This window comes from Ictidomys tridecemlineatus, chromosome 1, assembly GCF_052094955.1.
Source record: "Ictidomys tridecemlineatus isolate mIctTri1 chromosome 1, mIctTri1.hap1, whole genome shotgun sequence".
NCBI classification, from domain to species: Eukaryota; Metazoa; Chordata; class Mammalia; order Rodentia; family Sciuridae; genus Ictidomys; species Ictidomys tridecemlineatus.
In genome coordinates this window covers 123136156-123156464 of record NC_135477.1, presented here as the reverse complement: position 1 = coordinate 123156464, position 20309 = coordinate 123136156, and the positions used below count along the sequence as shown (strand labels likewise).

The 20309-nt window shown below is 41.9% G+C and overlaps 1 protein-coding gene across 8 annotated transcripts in view; it reads right to left on the bottom strand.

Annotated features, from left to right (window-relative positions):
* Positions 1 to 20309, bottom strand: part of Arhgap26 (Rho GTPase activating protein 26) — a 415947-nt gene that overhangs the window by 270276 nt on the left and 125362 nt on the right. For all 8 annotated transcript variants that reach the window (XM_078047074.1, XM_078047111.1, XM_040273751.2 and 5 more), the window contains exons 7-9: positions 9612 to 9716; positions 8115 to 8244; positions 4633 to 4733 (exon numbers count right to left, since the gene is read on the bottom strand). In XM_078047074.1, the coding sequence (XP_077903200.1) occupies positions 4633 to 4733; positions 8115 to 8244; positions 9612 to 9716 (336 nt within the window). The remainder of the gene's footprint in view (positions 1 to 4632; positions 4734 to 8114; positions 8245 to 9611; positions 9717 to 20309) is intronic.

The window sequence follows — 20309 nt, the reverse complement described above, 5'->3', positions numbered from 1 at the left end:
AACTTTTCCCATGTCTTTTGGTCCCCCTTCCCACTTCATCCCTAAGCAACAACTGAATCTGATTTCTGTCACTTCAGGTTAATTTGCATTGTCTATAATTCTGTATAAATGAAACCACATAGTACGTGCCCCTTTTTTATCTGGCTTCTTATACTCAGCCTAATTGCTTGGTGATTTGCCCATGTTGTGCAAATGAAGGGTTTGTTTCTTTTTACTGCTGAGTAGTAGAAGTAGAATACAACCATTTTATCTCATATCACTAATTTATTGCCTAGGAACACCAAAGTTGTATCCCCAGTTTCTTCTTTTTCTCTTAACTTGGGAATTTGTTAGGGTTTCTGTTTCTCCTGCCAATCAATTACTTTTTTTCCCCCTAAACTAAGAAAGAAACCAGCAAGCCTGCCTGGTTTGTTGAAATAATAGGAAATGTGACTACATAAGGTAAGTTTAGCTACCCACTAATATCAGAGTAGCACACTAAACACTGAAGACCTGGGAAGAGACAGTTTACATTCACGAGTCTTACATCTATTGTCTTTTACGGAATAGCAAAGATTAATTTCTCAGATTGAAAAGTGTTCTTTCTCTCATTTGTAAGACGTACGGGTGTTTTAAATAAAAATTACAAGAGGCCACTGTTTTGGACTAGGCTCCTTTCCTACCCTGGACCCCAAAGCCTAGACTTAAAGTCAGCATGGAGTCACCCAAGCTAATGTTCTTTGTCACTAAATCAAAACCAAGCTGTTTATCTGACCTGAGCTTCTAAGAAACCAGGAAAAATAAGAGATCAAAGCCAAAATTCCCAAACAAGTTTGTTTCAATTGGCATGATAATAAAGTTCCCTCTGCCTGAGAGGTAACCTGAAGTAGCCTAATGCTGACAGATCTGTTATTTTCTGATTATCTGTCTCCCTGTCCCATCTTTATAAGTAACTGAAATGACCAGTTCACTCTGAGTCCTCTGTTAATGCTTTCTTCAGCCTTTTTCTGTCTTAAAAACTGCTTTGCTCATCAGAACACTTTTTTCTATTTTATGGAAGGAAGTATTGCTTAATTCTAGAATTGAAAATAAAGCCAAGTAAATTTTAAACTAACTTACAATTTTGTTCTTTGAAAATAGAAACACCCAACAGGATCAACCAATTTCTTAATGTCTGCATTTCAGATTTACTAGCTCTAGACCAGCTTCTACTTTGAAAGCTCAGATGAAGTATCCTAGAGAAATGGGAGACTACAGGAATCTATAAAGGATCATCAAATATAAGCAGAAAAAGTAGAAAGATGAGGTTCTTGCCCAAGGATGACTATGCCGTATTGGAAAAAAAAATCTATAAAAATGTTCGGTTTAACTACTGAGGGTTTAGAAAGTGGCAGATACAGATAATCACTTAAACAAAAAGTTAACAACTTTTTATGACAAATACTGAGAGAGAGTTGGCAGGCTGGGGGTGGGGGGAGGAGGGAGAGGCTGACTGTGTTTAAGCTGAAATGAAAAGGATCTGATGGGGTCAGGAAGGTTAGGGAAGCTGCCCTGAGCTGGGGCCGGGAGGATTCACTGGACAGAGAATGAGGAGAACAGGAGCAAGTGGGTGCAGAGGACCTGTGGCCTCAGCAGAGGGTCTTGAAGGAACAGAGGGACACTGGTGTACTGCAAGGCCAGAGTGAGAGGCAGAATGGAATGGGTATGAGGGAGGCCAGGGCCAGACCATGCAGGAGTCTGGTCTGTATCCTGAGAGCAGCAGGAAAGGACAGAATCAGTACTGGGCTGCTTCAGACCTGCACAGAGGGAGCTCCCTCTCAGAAGGTAGGGTGCCGGGACATTCCTTCACCACATGTGGGCTCCTCTCTCCAAGAGGATGTAGCAAATCTGCTCACAATTCCACGCCTGAGGCTGAGAGCAAAGTCAGCACTTTTAATGGAAAATAATTCAAATGAAAGGGACAGTGGGGAGGAGGGAAGAAAAATCATGTTAGGAAAAAAGAAAAAACAATACCCTGTGATCTATGTCAAGTCTGCTGCCGGTGCCTAGGACAGGTTTGTACAACATGAATGCAGTATCACATGATTCCTCTGAACCAACTGAGAGGACATTACCTCTAGATGGCTAGTCCCCCTACTTCTCTTCACCTGAAAGCTGACAGAGAGTGACATTATGGCTACAGAAACAGGAGACTCAGACTCTAGAATGAGGGGTTCAGTCCTAGCTCTGGAACCCCTGAGCGGTATGACCTTAGAAATCTGTTGCTCTTTCTGACCTTCAATTTTTCCCTTTGTGAAAGAAGGAAAATTGGATCAAATAGGACAATATTGGATAAAAGGAAGTATAAAACTATAAAATGTAATATAAATGTGAAGAATTATCATTAGGAAGATGAATTACTATAATACCAAGGTCCTAAGATCACACTCATCAGTGTCAAGCTCTGTCCTAAGAAATTGATCTGCACTGACTCGTATAAACCCCTTGACAACCAAGGAGGTGTTTCAGGATCTCGCTGACATCTTTGGAGTCCTAAACACCCATTGCAGTGGTCTCCACTCTTTACTTTCAGGAAAGATCGGTGTAGAGAAAATGCAAGAGCATTTCATTAAATATTTGATAAAGTACAAGATAGAAAGACCCAAAATAAAGACTGTGGGAGAGAATAATTCAGCGAAGGTGATTTCTAGGACTAAGAGTTACAAAAATTCTCTGACCCCAAGTTAAGCAGGCCTCCTCCAGGTTCACTTCACAGAAACTAGGGAACTCTTCCTAACACAGGTTTATGATATTCCTTCAAAAATACTGTAATTTCTCTATGTATGATATTTTAACATGTCTGCTTTATTGAGATTATTTACAAGTCAGCCCCTCCTCTGCCAAGAAACATTAAAAGGGCTTTGTTACTGCTTGGATACAAGGAAGGAACAGAGATGCTGATAAACTTCTCTATTGTGGCTAAAGTAAAAGAAAGCCCGGAAGAGAAATTGGACGTGAAGAGAGCAAAGGGCACAGCATGGCTGAGCAGCTACAGTGATAATGACTGTACCTAACGCCACCAACCTGAGATCTGGTGCAGCCAGTGTTATACACGTGTACACCGTGGTCCCATTCACACCTCCCAACACACTGCACAAAGAGGCACCAGAGAAAGGGCCAAGGTGTCAGGATTGCATAGGACTCATTTATCAATGATTAGATACAACTCAAAAATACTTAAAACTACAAATAGAACCAGGGTTGGGCTGTAGCTCAGCGGTAGAGGGCTTGCCTAGTATGCATGAAGCACTGGGCTCAGTTCCCAGAGAGAGGAAAAACATAAATACTTATTAAAAACATTTGAACATCTCCAGAAGGAAATAACAGTAAGAATAAAAAGCAAAATTCAAAGTGATAATCAGCAAGAAATTTCTAGCTATTGAAAAAAAAAAAACACCCACAAATCCAAAGACCAAAAATTCCAAACAATGGATTTTTTTTTTAAGTTCAAAACTAGGATAATCATAATGTAACGTAAAACACTAGAGGAAGAAAAGAAGGTAGTAAGAATAGCAGAAGACAGAAGACAGATCACTCCACAGGACTTTGGCACCATTGAGAGTTCCCACCAAAGGCTGATTGGCAGGAGGCAAGGAGATATCTGTGTATAAGGGAAGAATATTAGAGATTCCAGCAGCTGTGGGACAGGGAGCCTGATGTGGCATCATAGTCTCTTCCAAAGATGACCATCGTATATCTTCATTCCCAAATTCTCCTGACACAATAAACATTGAAGTCCTGCCACAAAGAGAGAGGGTCTGTACCCTCTCCTATGGGAACTTTGTTTTAACCAACAGAAAGGTGCAAGTAAGGGTAATGACTTCTGGGGTTAGGTTGTGAAAAAGCAGTACAGTGCCTGTGTAAACTGCTAGAATATCCACTGCTGAAGCCTGTAGTCACTCTGAGCCCATCTGCATAGTGATGCTGTGAGGAAGCCAAAAGTTGCCTGTATGGGGAGACAGATAGGCAGGTCCTAAGACCATAGAGACAGAGGGAGAGTGGGGGCAAGAGGAGGGGACAGAAGGAAACCAGGAAAGAGGAAGAGGGCTCTGTGTGGCCAGCCTTGAGCTGCTTCAGACCCACAGACTTTCCACTCTACTACCATCTGGTTGGAACCACATGAGAACTGAGCCTGAATCACTTACTCAAATGCTCCCCAAATTCCTGACCCACAGAAACAATGAGACATACTAAAATAGCTGGTGTGGCCGTCAAAGTTGCTTAGTTTTGGGGTGACTTGTTATACAGCAATAGATAACTGGAACATCTAAACTGCCAAATGGCAGCTCTCCAGGGATCAAGTGAGACTAACGTGAATCAGCTTCCTAGGAGGAGGTCATCCAAGACTTTTCAGCTTCTAAAAACATCTGACACATTTAATATCATGTACATGTGAAATATAAGCATCTTTCTTAATTGCAGTTCCCAACATAACTTAGAGCTAAGAATATTCATCTTATTTTAGTTATCTTCAGGATACCAGGCCTTCTGGAACTACTGTATAAAAACTAAGAGAATTACAGTGAAACACTGGAAATGTTACTTAATGTTCACATTTTAATCATTATCTGTTAGCCAAGCAAATCAAGCATGGAATTTAAAAAAGGAACTCACCCCCTTTCCTCCTGACTTTTGGTCAAATGGTACCATAGTGATTTGTTTGGAGTCTCGTTGATATGTACAGTAGTGCTTCACCCAAGAAGTTCCAAAGTGACCTGCAAGGTAACATTGCCCGTTAAACATCTGTACTTGCCCACTGTGTGCTGCCAGCATTAACTGCAGAAACATATAGCCCACCGCCCATAATGCTCACCTACCCTGTTTGAGGGCAATGGATTCTCCACACAGCTAGACTGAAACAGACAGAAATCTGATCCCACAGGCTGGAAATGGAACCAGCCCAAGGCTTTCCCCCAGAGGCTCAAGAGCTCTATTTCCCACTAAAACTCTCTCCATTGGGTCTTTAAATGTAAGGGAAGTAGAGGTTCCCTGGGGAAATTAATTCACATTCCCATCATCAATCTCCATTTGGAGTTTCCGCTCTCTTTCCTGACTGGAGTAAGATGCTAAGGAAAGAACCCAGAAAGGCTCCTCCAAGTGCCTGTCACCATTCCCAACTGGGACGATGACATCAGGCTTCCCACACAGCTGCTCGGTGACTCTGTGCACAGACACTGGGGGTTCTGACCTACTTCCAAACCCCTCATATTTACTTTGGCAGAAGGAAAAATGATTGGGAAAACAGACAGTGATACCTCAGAAACACCAGAGGTACAGAGTGGAAGTGACTGAAAGGCTCAAATGTAATCTAAGGAGCTGTTTCTCAAAATTGTCCCTCAGGGAAAGGGAGACGCCATAGAGTGGAGATCTAATGAGACCTCTGACTTCACTCACTACTCAGCCTATATTTTGAACAACAGAACAGTATGAGATGAAGAAGGCATTACCAGCCTGCAACAGCCTCAATTAAGAGCTCTCGTTCTAGATGTTTACAGAGATCAAATAGCAGAAATGGTTAAAAATTTTAAAAGCATAAAAAGGGAATCAGTAGACATTTAATAATTATTAATGGTGTGTCATGGCTGCCAACTGCAACTGCTAGAAAGGCAAGACGTGAGTGTTCACAATAGGGCGTCAGCACAAATGAAACACCAACCACCCAAATGCATTCTGTGGCTTAGGGGGAAGTTCCAGTGACTACACAACATGAGATTCCAGGAGAGCTTTGTATTAGCCAATTTAAGCATCAAGATAAATAAAGACAGTAATGGATTATAGCCTACTGAATGAAAGTTCATATTGCCAATGGAAAGACAGAGGGACAGACAGAAGGGTGAACTGGAAGAGTGGGAGGGAGAGAGAAAGGAAGGGAAGGGAGGACACTGAATGGCAACTACTAAATGTGGAAGGAGAGGCAGAGCTGGGAAAGCACCATCTGTCAAGCATCACAAAGTTGGGTCAGGCATGAGTCATTGGACACGAAGTCTACAGAGGGCAAAGTGTGGAAAGGAGTGACTAGGGAAAAAGCAGTGACTAGAGAGTGCAGAGACCAGATCACACCTTGTGTGGATGATCAAATTAACAGCATCATCAAGGAGATGGAGGGATGTGGCCCTGAGGGGAAGAACATAGCACTACTCATGCAGGCCTGAGCTGGAGATAATTAGATGACCCAAATCTAATCACGAGGAAACATCAGTCAAACCCACACAGAATCAAGTTCTATAAAGGAATTGGATCATGCCCTTTAAAAACTTTGGGGTCATGAAAGACAAAGAAAGGCTGAAGAATGGTTCTGGATTGGCAGGAACTAGAGGCATGACAACTACATCTAACACACAAGTAAGTAATGGAGGAAACAATGCTTTGTAAGGGCTTTATGGGGACAAGTGACCTACTGAAATATGAGCTGTAGTTTAAATGCTGTATCAATATTCCATTCCTTGGATGTGGTGACATAAACGAATATCCCTATCCTTAAAAATTCTGAAGTGAAGGAGTATGGATTAGGCAACCTGCTCTTGAATGGTTCAGAAAAAGAGTGTATGTGTATCTACGTGTATGTGCACACACATGTGAGCACAGAAAGCAAAAAATATATATATATGATTGTGGCATACAAAGAAATATATATATATATATGATTGTGGCATACAAAGAGAAAAAATGATATAACTATAGCAAAATGCTAAAAACTGGTCCATCTGAGTAAATTCCCATATTTCCCCTTAAATCATTCTTTTGATTTTTTTGTATGTTTGCAATGTTTCAAAACAATAAGTTACCAAAAGTTTAACATAAAAAAATGATGCACCTCAATGCATCTAAGGATAATCAACACATTGATTTCAAACAAGCATGTGAAGGGTGTGGAACAAAACTAAATGTCATGTGAGAATGCAAGAAAGCCATACCGATTTTATGTAACATGTAAATTAAGCATCGTAATGGACACTGAACGACATTTTTAAAGCCCTAAAAATTTGTATTTTCAAGTTGACCCTAAAACTTCTTGGCAGGGTAGGGGGTATGATATATCTTCTCTTTTGGGGAAACAACAACAACAATTGGAAACTTTGATTTAGGAAGTGAAACACACAACTGAAGTGGCTTCCACTTCTTATAAACCGCCACCAGCTCCTCCCTGTAAGAATAAGGAACGTGACCCCCCACATCACAACCAGTCCATCCAGTCCCACTGCTGCCCCACTGTTTCCATGGGAAACTCTTACGTCCAAGCAAATTTTTAGTAATTGCTGAAAAGAATAATCACTATAGCCAAATGTTTCTAATCCATTCCATCAGGAAGCTGTATGAGTAAGATATTTGTCTAGCAAGAGGACCCAGAAGAATGCAGAACCAGCACAAATCTGAGAGACTTGCTCCTAGGAAAGCAAGGAGGGAGAGCCGGAGAAGTACCATGAAAGAAAACAATTCAACCTTTCTCACTCCTGGAATTGCATGTATGCAGTAAGCCTGCAAGTGCCACCTCAGTAGCACAGTCCCACCACAGAGCCCTTCCCTAGACGTCTGGCATGAATCTGTGTCATTGCTAAACACTTCCTGCTAGCAGCACCTGGCATCTTTCCTTGACATCATTATCAGTAGAACAGTGGGTCTCCTTCCTGGCTCTCAAAGGGAGCTTTTGTTTCTACTTTTCATAAAACTCAAGTATTAGGATAAAAGAAGAAAAGAAAAAGGGCCTAAGTCATGACTTTTCCCGCTTGGAAAGAGAATCACCAAGTATTAGGTCTCCCAAAGGATCTGACGACTGAGAGACAAGAAGGTCTAGCATGTGAGACCTTTCCAAGGACCCTGCACTGAGGGTACAGGATGCTACACAGGGACACTAGAGAAGAGAATCCCTTAGGGAATCCCAGGTTCCCAGGGAAATACCCACTCACAACAAATCCAGAATACACCACTAAGAGGTGGACAAGATTTTGTAGACCTCACCTCTCCCCTTGGAAGCTGCACCACACCATTACTGGCCCCTCCCCCAGCATGTATTCAGTAGGCCAGGCACTACTGGACACACTCTCCACCTTCTGGACAGAGGGCCTCCATGCCCTGCTGCTGGCAGGCAGCACACTCACGTTTCTCCTGAACATACAGGTACCCCTCCATGGTATAGGGGCTGATGGTCTTGTGCTCCAGGGGGTTCTCCTTCATCTTCTTCATCAGGGATTCCACCTCTGACCTGGTGCCTTCAAAGCGGTTTCTTGTCTAGGATAAAAGGAATTTGACTCAAATGAAAGAAATGAAATCTCTAACAATTCACATGATCAATCCAACAGAATTCATAGATCTAAAACCAGAGAAGGGTCACTCGATGCTCCAAGAACTGAGTGAATATTCATTTACAAGAAGTGTCATATTCATATACACATTGGCCTTCCAGTCTCACACCTAAATGACTCAGAAACTAGATCAAAATCACCCAGGACAATTGAGAAAATGCGAATTCCCAGGCCTAATTGAGCCTAATTGCTCTCTCTCACCTAGAGATCAACTTAGAGCCGCTGGGCCTAAAACACACAGTTTAGACGGCAGCCCAGGCGATTCTGACTTAGGGGCCTGCACACACCTTCCGGACTTGAGGGCCTCTGTTCTGCAATGCAGAGAGGGCTGCCTGCTGATGGCTCACAGATGGGCCCCTCCTCAAAGAGGAGCTGCTGCACTCAAGACCATCCCCTATCCAGAGCAGCCTGTATTCCTGAATTCTACTCAGGCCACTCTTAGGTCCACTCAGCCCCAGAGCACATGGCACAGCTCAGCCTGCCCTGCCATCCTCCTCACTCCTCTCTCACAGGGGCTTTGGCTGGCATGGCACTCCAGAGAACCTGCTGCATATCAACTTCCATTCCAGAGGCAACCTTCAGAAGAACCCAGTCTAAGGTAAAGCTACCCTCTGTGAAATCTTTTCTGAGACTCTGCACTTCCTGTTCTCTTAGATGATGCAGAGAACCACGTAGGCTCCAGACTCCTAAAGGCTGTGTGACACAGTCACTCAGAAACACTGGGGTCTATTTCCTACACAAGAGCACCGAGAGGTAATATAAAAGTCAACAAGTCCCATCACATAGTGAAGAAGGCAGCTATAGCCCCCGTAACTGCTCTGTGCACCAAAACGTACTGTGTGTAAAACCTGGAAGGTAACTAGGAGTGACCATACTGACCTCGACTTCTAGCCAGCCTTCCTAAGAGTTGGAAAAGAGCACATCCTTTGAGCTTGTGTCCCCAGTCCCATTCCCTGAACACACACACTAAGGTTTCATGTGGCCAGGCAGCTAGATGCATAGAAGGGAGGCTGGGCTGGGCTTTGCAAGGCCAAAGGAAATCCTGATTTTGGTGCTGCTGATTTACGACATAATCAGAAGCAGCACTTCCCTGAACATAAATAGTGCTTTGACATAATAGAGAAGAGCATGATGGTCTGACTCAAGGCCACCCTGCCCGCAGCTGCCCTCTGAACCAGGCAGGACCCACCCTCCTCACCTATGTCCCAGCCCAGCTCTCTAGCAACCAGACCCATACTTTGTGTTTTTCTTTCTTTAACCAGAGAAAGGAAGTCTGTCTCTAGAGCCACTCACATTCTGTATGCTAATGGTCAACTGTGTCTTGAAGTCACCAAAATCCTTGGCCAGTTCATAACCATGGTGATAAAAAGTGAAGAGTCCTTGCAGGAAGGCCAGCAGCTGTAAAGAAAGAAGAAAGGCAGAGGTCACATGAACACTGAAAAGAAGGATGCTGTAGCTCTGAGTTCTCAACACTGGTTTCAAAAGGTAGAACAATGATAATGGCTGACATATACTGAATACCACTTCTGTGCTAGGCACTGTGCCCTTCTACACCTTGCCTCACTGAATACTCATAATAATCTATGGCCTAAGCACTCCTGTTACTCCATTTTAATAATAAGGAAGCATATTCAGGGAGATTAAATAACTTGCCCAAAACACACATAAGTGGGAGCCAGGAATGAAGCCAGGTCTCCTTTGCATCAACACTCAAGGGCTGAGCCTGTGAGCCTCATCATCGCCGAAGAACATTATTTCTTCAAAGAAGAAAGACCAGGGCTCCGGCTCAGTTTCCTTTGAGTACATTTGTAATATCAGGTTATGATGTAGAACAGGAAGGGAGCGAAGGAAGCTGGTGTGGTCTGAGTCTTCAGTCTAATAGGCAAAGTCAAGATGTGTTTCTGGGCTTTCCCTAAAAAATCCCAAAATAAACACTATAAACACCTTTATTAAAATAGTGCCACATTTTCAGGTATAATGGCTTCCCTCCATTTCAATCCCCTCAGGCTAAAAGGCTAGTTCATTCATTGTTTAGTCTTATGCGTAGTGAATGGTGAAAACAGCTGTCCACCATGATCTCATAGCACACCTCCATGTACTCAAAACCCACACCCTCCCAGAGCCCCGGCCAGCCTCCACTGCTCCAAAATAAACAAACAATGTTCCTTTGGTTTTTCCTTAAGAGCCTAAATCCAAAACTCACTGTTGTGCTTTCTTGGCCCCTTCCCAAGTCCTCCACGTCTTGCCTCAGTTCCAAATTTTGACCCAAAGAAACAATTATAATAAAAGGCTAGATAAGTCTGAGAAGCACCGCGCCTCCCCTGTCACGAGCTCAGCTCTCCTCCACATGCAGAGACCATCCCTGTCCTGCAAAGACTGAACCCAGAGCCTGGCACACACCAGGTAAGCGCTCCACCACTGAGCCACATGCCCAGTCCTCTGACACATTTTCTTAGTGGCCCACTCTGACCTTCCTGACCTGCTCCTACCACATATTACACCAAGACACACTGGATTTAGTTTATGTCGTTGTATTTGACTTTTCCGTCCCTAAATGAACACACTTTATGTGTTAAACATAATCCCGAGCCCATTTATCTTTACCAGACTCTGCTTTCCGAGAGGCAGCTCTGATAATGATGGTGAAGGGCTCTCTCACACCCAGCAGTGGTAAGCACCAAGGAAGGTAACTACTCCACCTGAACCCAGGGGGCCTGCCTTCATGGCAAGCCACATGCCCCACTGATTTATCAGAGCTCTGTAGTGGAACATCAAACATCATCCAGGCTATAACAATGTGGTACATTGAGTTCCTACTGCCAGTGTTCCCAGCACATCTGTGCCCTTGGATTCTCATGGGAGCACATACAGCTGGATCCTCTGGCTATGAAAAGATCTAGGGTACCGTGTACATCCCTGACGTAAATCCACAAATGAGTGGACAGAGAGAGTCACCAAGTACTAAAAATGAACTATTTTCTTCAAAGATGGCCAAAGCCTTTGGACTAACTCCATATAAAGTATTTTTCTGAGAGGAGGGCCTGTGTCTTTCCTTCTAGATGGATCCAGTAACAGGAGAAAGGGCTCTTCTGCCAAAACTAGTTCCATCATTCACAAAAAGGTAAACTGTTCCTCACCTCTTCTTACCTTTGTCCTCTCCATAGATTACCAATACTGGATCCTATCACTTTTCCAAAGCACTAAGCCAACCCTATTTGATGAGTGATGAAACAAGACCCGGCCCTACATTCTAAGGTCACTTCTTCCTATTAACTCTGATTTTCCTTCACTTAAAGTAAACAGGGCCTCTCTTGCTCAGGGCAATTACACATTCTCAAACAACTCACTAAAATGTCACCTGGGCATATACACAAGTGCTCCAGAGGCAGAGTTAATAATATTTATTTTGGTTTCACTTCCTTTGGTCTCATGCCTGCCTGTCCATTTTTCTACGGGAAATGATTCCTTAGATACTATTATTTTTGGCCTGCTTTCTCTTCCTTCTCCCTGCACAGCACCTTCTCTCTCCTCCCTCACCTCCTATGTCCCCTCCCACATGCTGCATGAACCTTTGAACCTGTTACCAGTGGGAAATGGAAGTCCACTCCTCAGGGGGCAGGGTGAGGCCCACAGAAGGACTCCAGAGATGGGGAGGATCTGCCTGCTTCAAAGAAATGCTTCTATCAAACACAAGGAGGAAGAGCTTGCTGGAGCCCCACCTGTTAACCAGATAGAGTGGTCAGCTCATCCACTGAGCAGCCACCAAATCACACACTTCTGCTGCCTCCTCTTGCCTTCTTCCCCTTCCATACTCAGACAACGACTGTAAGCAAAACCTACTCCTACTTCCTGACTAACAGGGACCATATTTTTTAGAGCAAAACTGGAACTGCTTGAGATACATCATTTTGAACTCTGATAAACTCAGGTTGCTACCACTCACAGAACAGGATGATTGAACGGCCCTGCCTGCCCGCCCGGCTCAGGAGGCGACGTGAAGGGACTCTAACCAAGCCTTTATGAAATAGTGAACTGGGAACTAAAACCACAGATTGAGTCAGATCAGAGACAAGCCAGTCCCACCCCTCCCTTAGGACACTCCAGCAAGGAGCCAGGGGCCCGCCATAGCAGAGAGGGGAAGTCACCAGAGTTCGGCCAATGAGATTCCTTCCCAGGGGAATCTACTTTAGCAGGTGTGTGAGTCCCACCCACACCAGATACAAACAACCGGGAAACTTCAAAAATCTCTCCATGGGCATGACCGTAAGGGCCAAAGGTGTCCCGACCCCCAACTCCCCCTACTGCCAGTGACGTGGGAGTGACTGTAGGGGCGGAGGGAAGCAGAGAAGACTCCCCAACCCAACTCCCCCAACCGCCAACGGAGAGGGCATGATGGTAGGGGCAGAGGGAAACAGAGAGCACTCCTGACCCCCAACTTCTCCTACTGCCAGCGGAGTGGTCGTGATTGTAGGGGCTGAGGGTAGCACCAACTCACATTACCACCAGTGGAGACACCCAAGGTCTTAGCCGCCAGCTTCCCAGGGCATGCCCACCAAAGGGGTCCAGAAAAATTAAACTATTGACTCCCAGACCACAGCTCCACAGCACTGGGGCTTAGATGAATGACAGAGAGAGTGCTCAGTCGTTGGGGAAATAGGGCACGTGGTGGGGCTGAAAGTGTAACCAGATCCTTGGGGGACCGCCTCCTGTGAGCAGGACCTGGCTGGCTGGCAGGAGGAAGGGGAGGAGGGGCTGGAGAAGTGAAACGGCTCTGGACCAACAGGATTAGAGACTCCCAGGAGCCACATTACAGGGATTGCTGTCAACACATAGAGGGCAAAACTCAGCTCGGAGGGCACAGCTCCGCCTACGGGAAGAGAAGAAAATGGATCTCTAAGACCTAATTTAATTTCTTATTTTATTTTATTCTATTTTTTCTCTCCCCTTTTCCTTCTTTCTTTCCCCTTTCAAGTTTTATTGTTCTTTCCATTCTCCTCTATTCTACCTATCTCCCTCTCCTTCTTTCTTTTTAAGAGCACCTTCCTTCCCCTTCCCCCCAACTTTCATTCCAAGCATTACGTCCTCCATTACGTGTAATTGTCTAAATGCAAATAGGTGAATGTTTCGAGGCTGTCTATAGGGCTCCTAAATACCTAGCTACTACCAACACCCTGATCCAATCGACGGTAAGTATCCCCCTTCAGTAGAGCAACCTTCTAAAGTAGCCAAGACATACTAACTCTTATACCTTCATAGCACCTAACCTAAACATAAAGTCCTAAGAACAAACAACAAATCACTATATGCATACAGAATCCGGAAGCCCTTTATAAATTGAATGAATCAGCTTTAAAGTACAATAAAGCCCAACATCTCTAGGCATAATCTCCCACCACAAAGGAGAGACATCAGAGATATACAAAGCCAAAACAAATTTATAGGAGAAAGCAAAAACACAGCAGTCAAACAGAGCTGGAAAGTAACATGAACATCATGAAAAAAAAAAGGGAAAAGAGGAATACAAACAATGCAGGACAACTTAAATCTACAGGAGGACCTAGAAGCATCAGAAGCATGGATAGGGAAAGAACTCAAGGCATACCTAACTCAGATGGAACGGAATATTAGAGAAGACATGAGACAGCAAGTCCAAGCAATAAAAGTATATTTTGAAAATGAATTAAACAAACAAATTCATATGGCAAAGAACGAGCTTTACCAGGAGATAGAGATCCTAAAAAAATCAAACAGTAATCCTAGAAATGCAGGAAACTATAAACCAAATTAAAAATTCAAACAAGAATATTACAAATAGACTAGAACAAGTAGAAGTCAGAACATCCGATAATGAAGACAAAGTTTATCAACTTGAAAAGAATATAGTCAACACAGAAAAGATGCTTAAATCCCACGAGCAATCTATTCAAGAGATATGGGATGTCATAAAAAAAACAAATTTGAGAGGCATCGGGATAGAAGAAGGCATTGAGATTCAAACCAAAGGAATGGACAACATAGTAAATGAAATAATTCTAGAAAACTTCCCAGAGATGAAAGATGGAATGGATTGCCAAATCCTGGAAGCCTACAGGACCCCAAACATTCAAAACCATAATAGACCAACTCCAAGACATATAATTATGAAGATGGCCAACATACAGAACAAGGAGAGAATATTAAAAGCTACGAGAGAAAGGAGGCAGATTACATTCAGGGGTAAACCAATTAGGTTAATGACTGATTTTTCATCACAGACTTTGAAAGTGAGAAGATCCTGGAACAATGTATTTCAAACGCTGAAAAATAATGTATTCCAACCCAAAATACTGTATCCAGCAAAATTAAGCTTCAGATTTGACAATGAAATTAAAATCTTTCACAATAAACAAAAGCTAAAAGAATTCGCAGTCAGAAAACCATCACTGCAAAGCATTTTGAGCAAAATACTACAAGAAAAAGAATTGAAAAATAGTGCCCAAAACTAACAGGGGGAGGTATCTCAGTAAAGGGGGAAGAAAATAACCAAAAAGTAAAAACTAGCCAAACTAAAATAAATAAATAAATATGACTGGAAGTACAAATCATATTTCAATTGTAACATTAAATGTTAATGACCTAAACTCACCAATCAAGAGACATAAGCTAGTAACCTGGATCAAAAAAACGAATCCAACAATATGGTGCCTTCAAGAGACCCATATGATAGGAAAAGACATACACAGGCTGAAGGTGAAAGGTTGGGAAAAATCATACCACTCACATGGTCCTCAGAAACAAGCAGGAGTGGCCATACTCATATTGAATAAAATCAACTTCAAACCTAAGTTAATCAAAAGGGATAAAGAAGGACACTATATACTATTAAAAGGAACCATCCACCAACAAGACATAACAATTATCAATTTGTATGCACCAAACAATGGTGCGGCAACGTTCATAAAACAAACTCTCCTCAAGTTCAAGAGTCAAATAGACCACAACACAATAATTATGGGTGACTTCAACACACAGCTCTCGCCATTAGACAGATCCTCCAGACAAAAGCTGAATAAAGAAACTATAGAACTCAATAACACAATCAATAACCTAGACTTAACCGACATATATAGAATATATCAACCATCATCAAGCGGATACACGTTCTTCTCAGCAGCACATGGATCTTACTCAAAGATAGATCATATATTATGCCATAGGGCAAATCTCAGTAAATATAAAGGTGTGGAGATAATACCATGCACCATATCTGATCATAATGAAATGAAACTGGAAATCAATGATAAAAGAAGGAAGGAAAAATCCTGCATCACATGGAAAATAAACAATATGTTACTGAATGATCAATGGGTTACAGAAGACATACAGGAGGAAATCAAAAAATTCTTAGAGATAAACGACAATACAGACACAACATACCGGAATCTATGGAACACAATTAAAGCAGTTTTAAGAGGGAAATTCATTTCCTGGAGTTCATTCCTCAAAAAAAGAAAAAACCAACAAATAAATGAACTCACACTACATCTCAAAACCCTAGAAAAGGAAGAGCAAAACAACAGCAAATATAACAGAAGACAAGAAATAATTAAAATCAGAGAGGAAATCAATGAAACTGAAACAAAAAAAACATTGAAAAAATTGATAAAACTAAAAGTTGGTTCTTTGAAAAAATAAATAAGATCGACAGACCCTTAGCCATGCTAACGAAGAGAAGAAGAGAGAAAACTCAAATTACTAACATACGGGATGAAAAAGGCGATATCACAACAGACACTACAGAAATACAGAAGATAATTAGAAAGTATTTTGAAAACCTATATTTCAATAAAATAGAAGACAGTGAAGATATCAATAAATTTCTTAAGTCATATGATCTGCCCAGATTGAGTCAGGAAGACACACACAATTTAAACAGACCAATAACAAAGGAAGAAATAGAAGAAGCCATCAAAAGACTACCAACCAAGAAAAGCCCTGGGCCGGATGGGTATACAGCAGAGTTTTACAAAACCTTCAAAGAAGAATTAATACCAATACTTTTCAAGCTATTTCAAGAAATAGAAAAAGAAAGAGCTCTTCCAAACTCATTCTATGAGGCCAACATCACCCTGATCCCGAAACCAGACAAAGACACTGCAAAGAAAGAAAACTACAGACCAATATCTCTAATGAACATAGATGCAAAAATTCTCAATAAAATCCTGGTGAATCAAATACAAAAGCATATCAAAAAAATTGTACACCATGATCAAGTAGGATTCATCCCTGGGATGCAAGGCTGGTTCAATATACGGAAATCAATAAATGTTATTAACCACATCAATAGTCTTAAAGATAAGAACCATATGATCGTCTCCATAGATGCAGAAAAAGCATTCGACAAAGTACAGCATCCCTTTATGTTCAAAACACTAGAAAAACTAGGGATAACAGGAACTTACCTCAACATTGTAAAAGCTATATATGCTAAGCCTCAGGCTAGCATCATTCTAAATGGAGAAAAACTGAAGGCATTCCCTCTAAAATCTGGAACAAGATACGGATGCCCTCTCTCACCACTTCTATTCAATTTAGTACTTGAAATACTAGCCAGAGCAATTAGACAGACAAAAGAAATTAAAGGCATAAAAATAGGAAAAGAAGAACTTAAAATATCACTATTTGCGGACGACATGATCCTATACCTAGAAGACCCAAAAGAGTCTACAAAGAAACTACTAGAACTAATAAATGAATTCAGCAAAGTGGCAGGATATAAAATCAACACGCATAAATCAAAGGCATTCCTGTATATCAGTAACAAAACTTCTGAAATGGAAATGAGGAAAATAACCCCATTCACAATATCCTCAAAAAAAAAAAAATACTTGGGAATTAACCTAACAAAAGAGGTGAAAGATTTATACAATGAAAACTACAGAACTCTAAAGAGAGAGATAGAAGAAGATCTTAGAAGATGGAAAAATGTACCCTGTTCATGGATAGGCAGAACCAACATCATCAAAATGGCGATATTACCCAAAGTTCTCTACAGTTTCAACGCAATGCCAATCAAAATCCCAACGGCATTTCTTGTAGAAATAGATAAAGCTATCATGAAATTCATAAGGAAAAACAAAAGACCCAGAATAGCAAAAGCAATTCTAAGCAGGAAGTGTGAATCTGGAGGTATAGTGATACCAGAGTTCAAACTGTACTACAAAGCAATAGTAACAAAAACAGTGTGGTACTGGTACCAAAACAGGCAGGTGGACCAATGGTACAGAATAGAGGACACAGAGACCAATTCACAAAATTACAACTTTCTTATATTTGATACAGGGGCTAAAAGCATGCAATGGAGGAAGGATAGCATCTTCAACAAATGGTGCTGGAAAAACTGGAAATCCATATGCAACAAAATGAAGTTGAAACCCTTTCTCTCACCATGCACAAAAGTTAACCCAAAATGGATCAACGAGCTTGATATCAAATCAGAGACTCTGCACCTGATAGAAGAAAATGTTGGCTCCGATCTACATATTATGGGGTCGGGCTCCAAATTCCTTAATAGGACACCCATAGCACAAGAGTTAAATACAAGAGTAAACAAATGGGACTTACTTAAACTAAAAAGTTTTTTCACAGCAAGAGAAACAATAAGAGAGGTAAACAGGGAGCCTACATCATGGAAAAAATTTTTACTCCTCACACTTCAGATAGAGCCCTAATATCCAGAATATTCAAAGAACTCAAAAAATTAAACAATAAATAACAAATAACCCAATCAACAAATGAGCCAAGGACCTGAACAGACACTTCTCAGAGGAGGACATACAATCAATCAATAAGTACATGAAAAAATGCTCACCATCTCTAGCAGTCAGAGAAATGCAAATCAAAACCACCCTAAGATACCATCTCACTCCAGTAAGATTGGCAGCCATTATGAAGTCAAACAACAATAAGTGCTGGTGAGGATGTGGGGAAAAGGGTACACTTGTACATTGCTGGTGGGACTGCAAATTGGTGCGACCAATATGGAAATCAGTATGGAGATTCCTGGGAAAGCTGGGAATGGAATCACCATTTGACACAGCTATTGCCCTTCTCCAACTATTCCCTGAGGACCTTAAAAGAGCATACTATAGGGATACTGCCACATCAATGATCATAGCAGCACAATTCACAATAGCTAGACTCTGGAATCAACCTAGATGCCCTTCAACAGATGAATGGATAAAAAAAAAATGTGGCATTTATACACAATGAAGTATTATGCAGCACTAAAAAATGACAAAATCATGGAATTTGCAGGGAAATGGATGGCATTATAGCAGATTATGCTAAGTGAAGCTAGCCAATCCTTAAAAAACAAATGCCAAATGTCTTCTTTGATATAAGGAGAGCAACTAAGAACAGAGCAGGGAGGAAGAGCATGAGGAAAAGACTAACATTAAACAGAGATGAGTGGTGGGAGGGAAAGGGAGAGAGAAGGGAAACTGTATGGAAATGGAAGGAGACCCTCATTGTTACACAAAATTACATATAAGAGATGGTGAGGGGAAAGGGGGAAAAAGCAAGGGAGAGAACTGAATAACAGCAGATGGGGTAGAGGGAAGATGGGAGGGAAGGGGAGGGGGGATAGTAGGGGATAGGAAAGGTAGCAGAATACAACAGTCACTAATACGCATTATGTAAAAATGTGGATGTGTAACCGATGTGATTCTGCAACGTGTATTTGGGGTAAAAATGGGAGTTCATAACCCACTTGAATCAAATGTATGAAAGATGATATGTCATGAGCTATGTAATGTCTTAAACAACCAATAAAAAAAAGAACAGAATGATTATTATGGGCTGAATTGTACCCCCTAAAGCATAAGGACCCAAAGGACCTCAGAACATAGCCTTACTTGGAAACAGGTCTTTACAGAGGTGATCAAGTAACTGTATGGTCATCAGGGTGGGCTCTAATAGTTTTTTAAGAATTACATGACTGATGTCCTATAAAAGAGGAAACTGGGACACAGAGACAGACATGCACAGCAGGAAGATGTCCCTGTGAAGGGAGAGGACTGCCAAAGATCGTGGGCAAATCATCAAAAGCCAGAAGAAGAAAGATCCTTTCCCTGTAGGTTTCAGAAGAAGCATGGCCCTGCTAACACCTCAGCTTCAAACATCCAGCCTCTCAAACAGTGAGACAATAGATTTCTGCTGTGTTAAGCCAGCCTGTTTGTGGTCCTTTGTTACAGCAGCCCCAGCAAACTCATACAGCTACCAAGAATCATTACTCATGCAACAAAGACCACAGCCAGTAGCCAAGCCACAGGACTCTCTTTAACTCATCTTTAACAGGAGGAGTTTAGTGATGGTATATATTAGTGCACAGGTGAGGTGAAGGTTAATTCGGATCACCTATAGAGTGGGCTTAGCATGGGAGTGCCGTCAGGGGTTGTTCTGCAAGAGAGGCATAGAATCAGACTGTGTTAGAAGATGCAATATGGTCCAGGCCAGATGATGAAGGAGGAAGCCAAGGACAGAATACAACAGACAACAGGAAAGAATAGAGCTAAAATGGGACAGAAGAGAGGGAAGGAGAGGAAGATAGAGCACCAAAAAATACTGAGGAAGAGAAACCCAAGACACAGTGCCCAATGAATGTGGAGAACAAGTTCTCCGTTGCACTAACCAACCTTCAATTATGAAAACTCAGGGAATGGAGGAGTATGGCTCAGCTTCGTGCAGTCTGTGTGCATCATATCTGTAATCCACATCTCCAGAACATCTGGTACCTCAACAAGAACATAAAGGCTTCCTGCACGTACATATAGGGATGTGTGTGTATGTGTGCATCTGTGTGCACACGCATATGCGTGCATACACAAGCACACAAGTATGTATGCATGTTTAAAGCCTGTAAGTCTGATTTTTCTTCTTTGGAATACTAAAAACATTTTTTTTATATTTATGAAGGTAAGTGATGTCCTGGTACTTTAATGCACTTTCTAA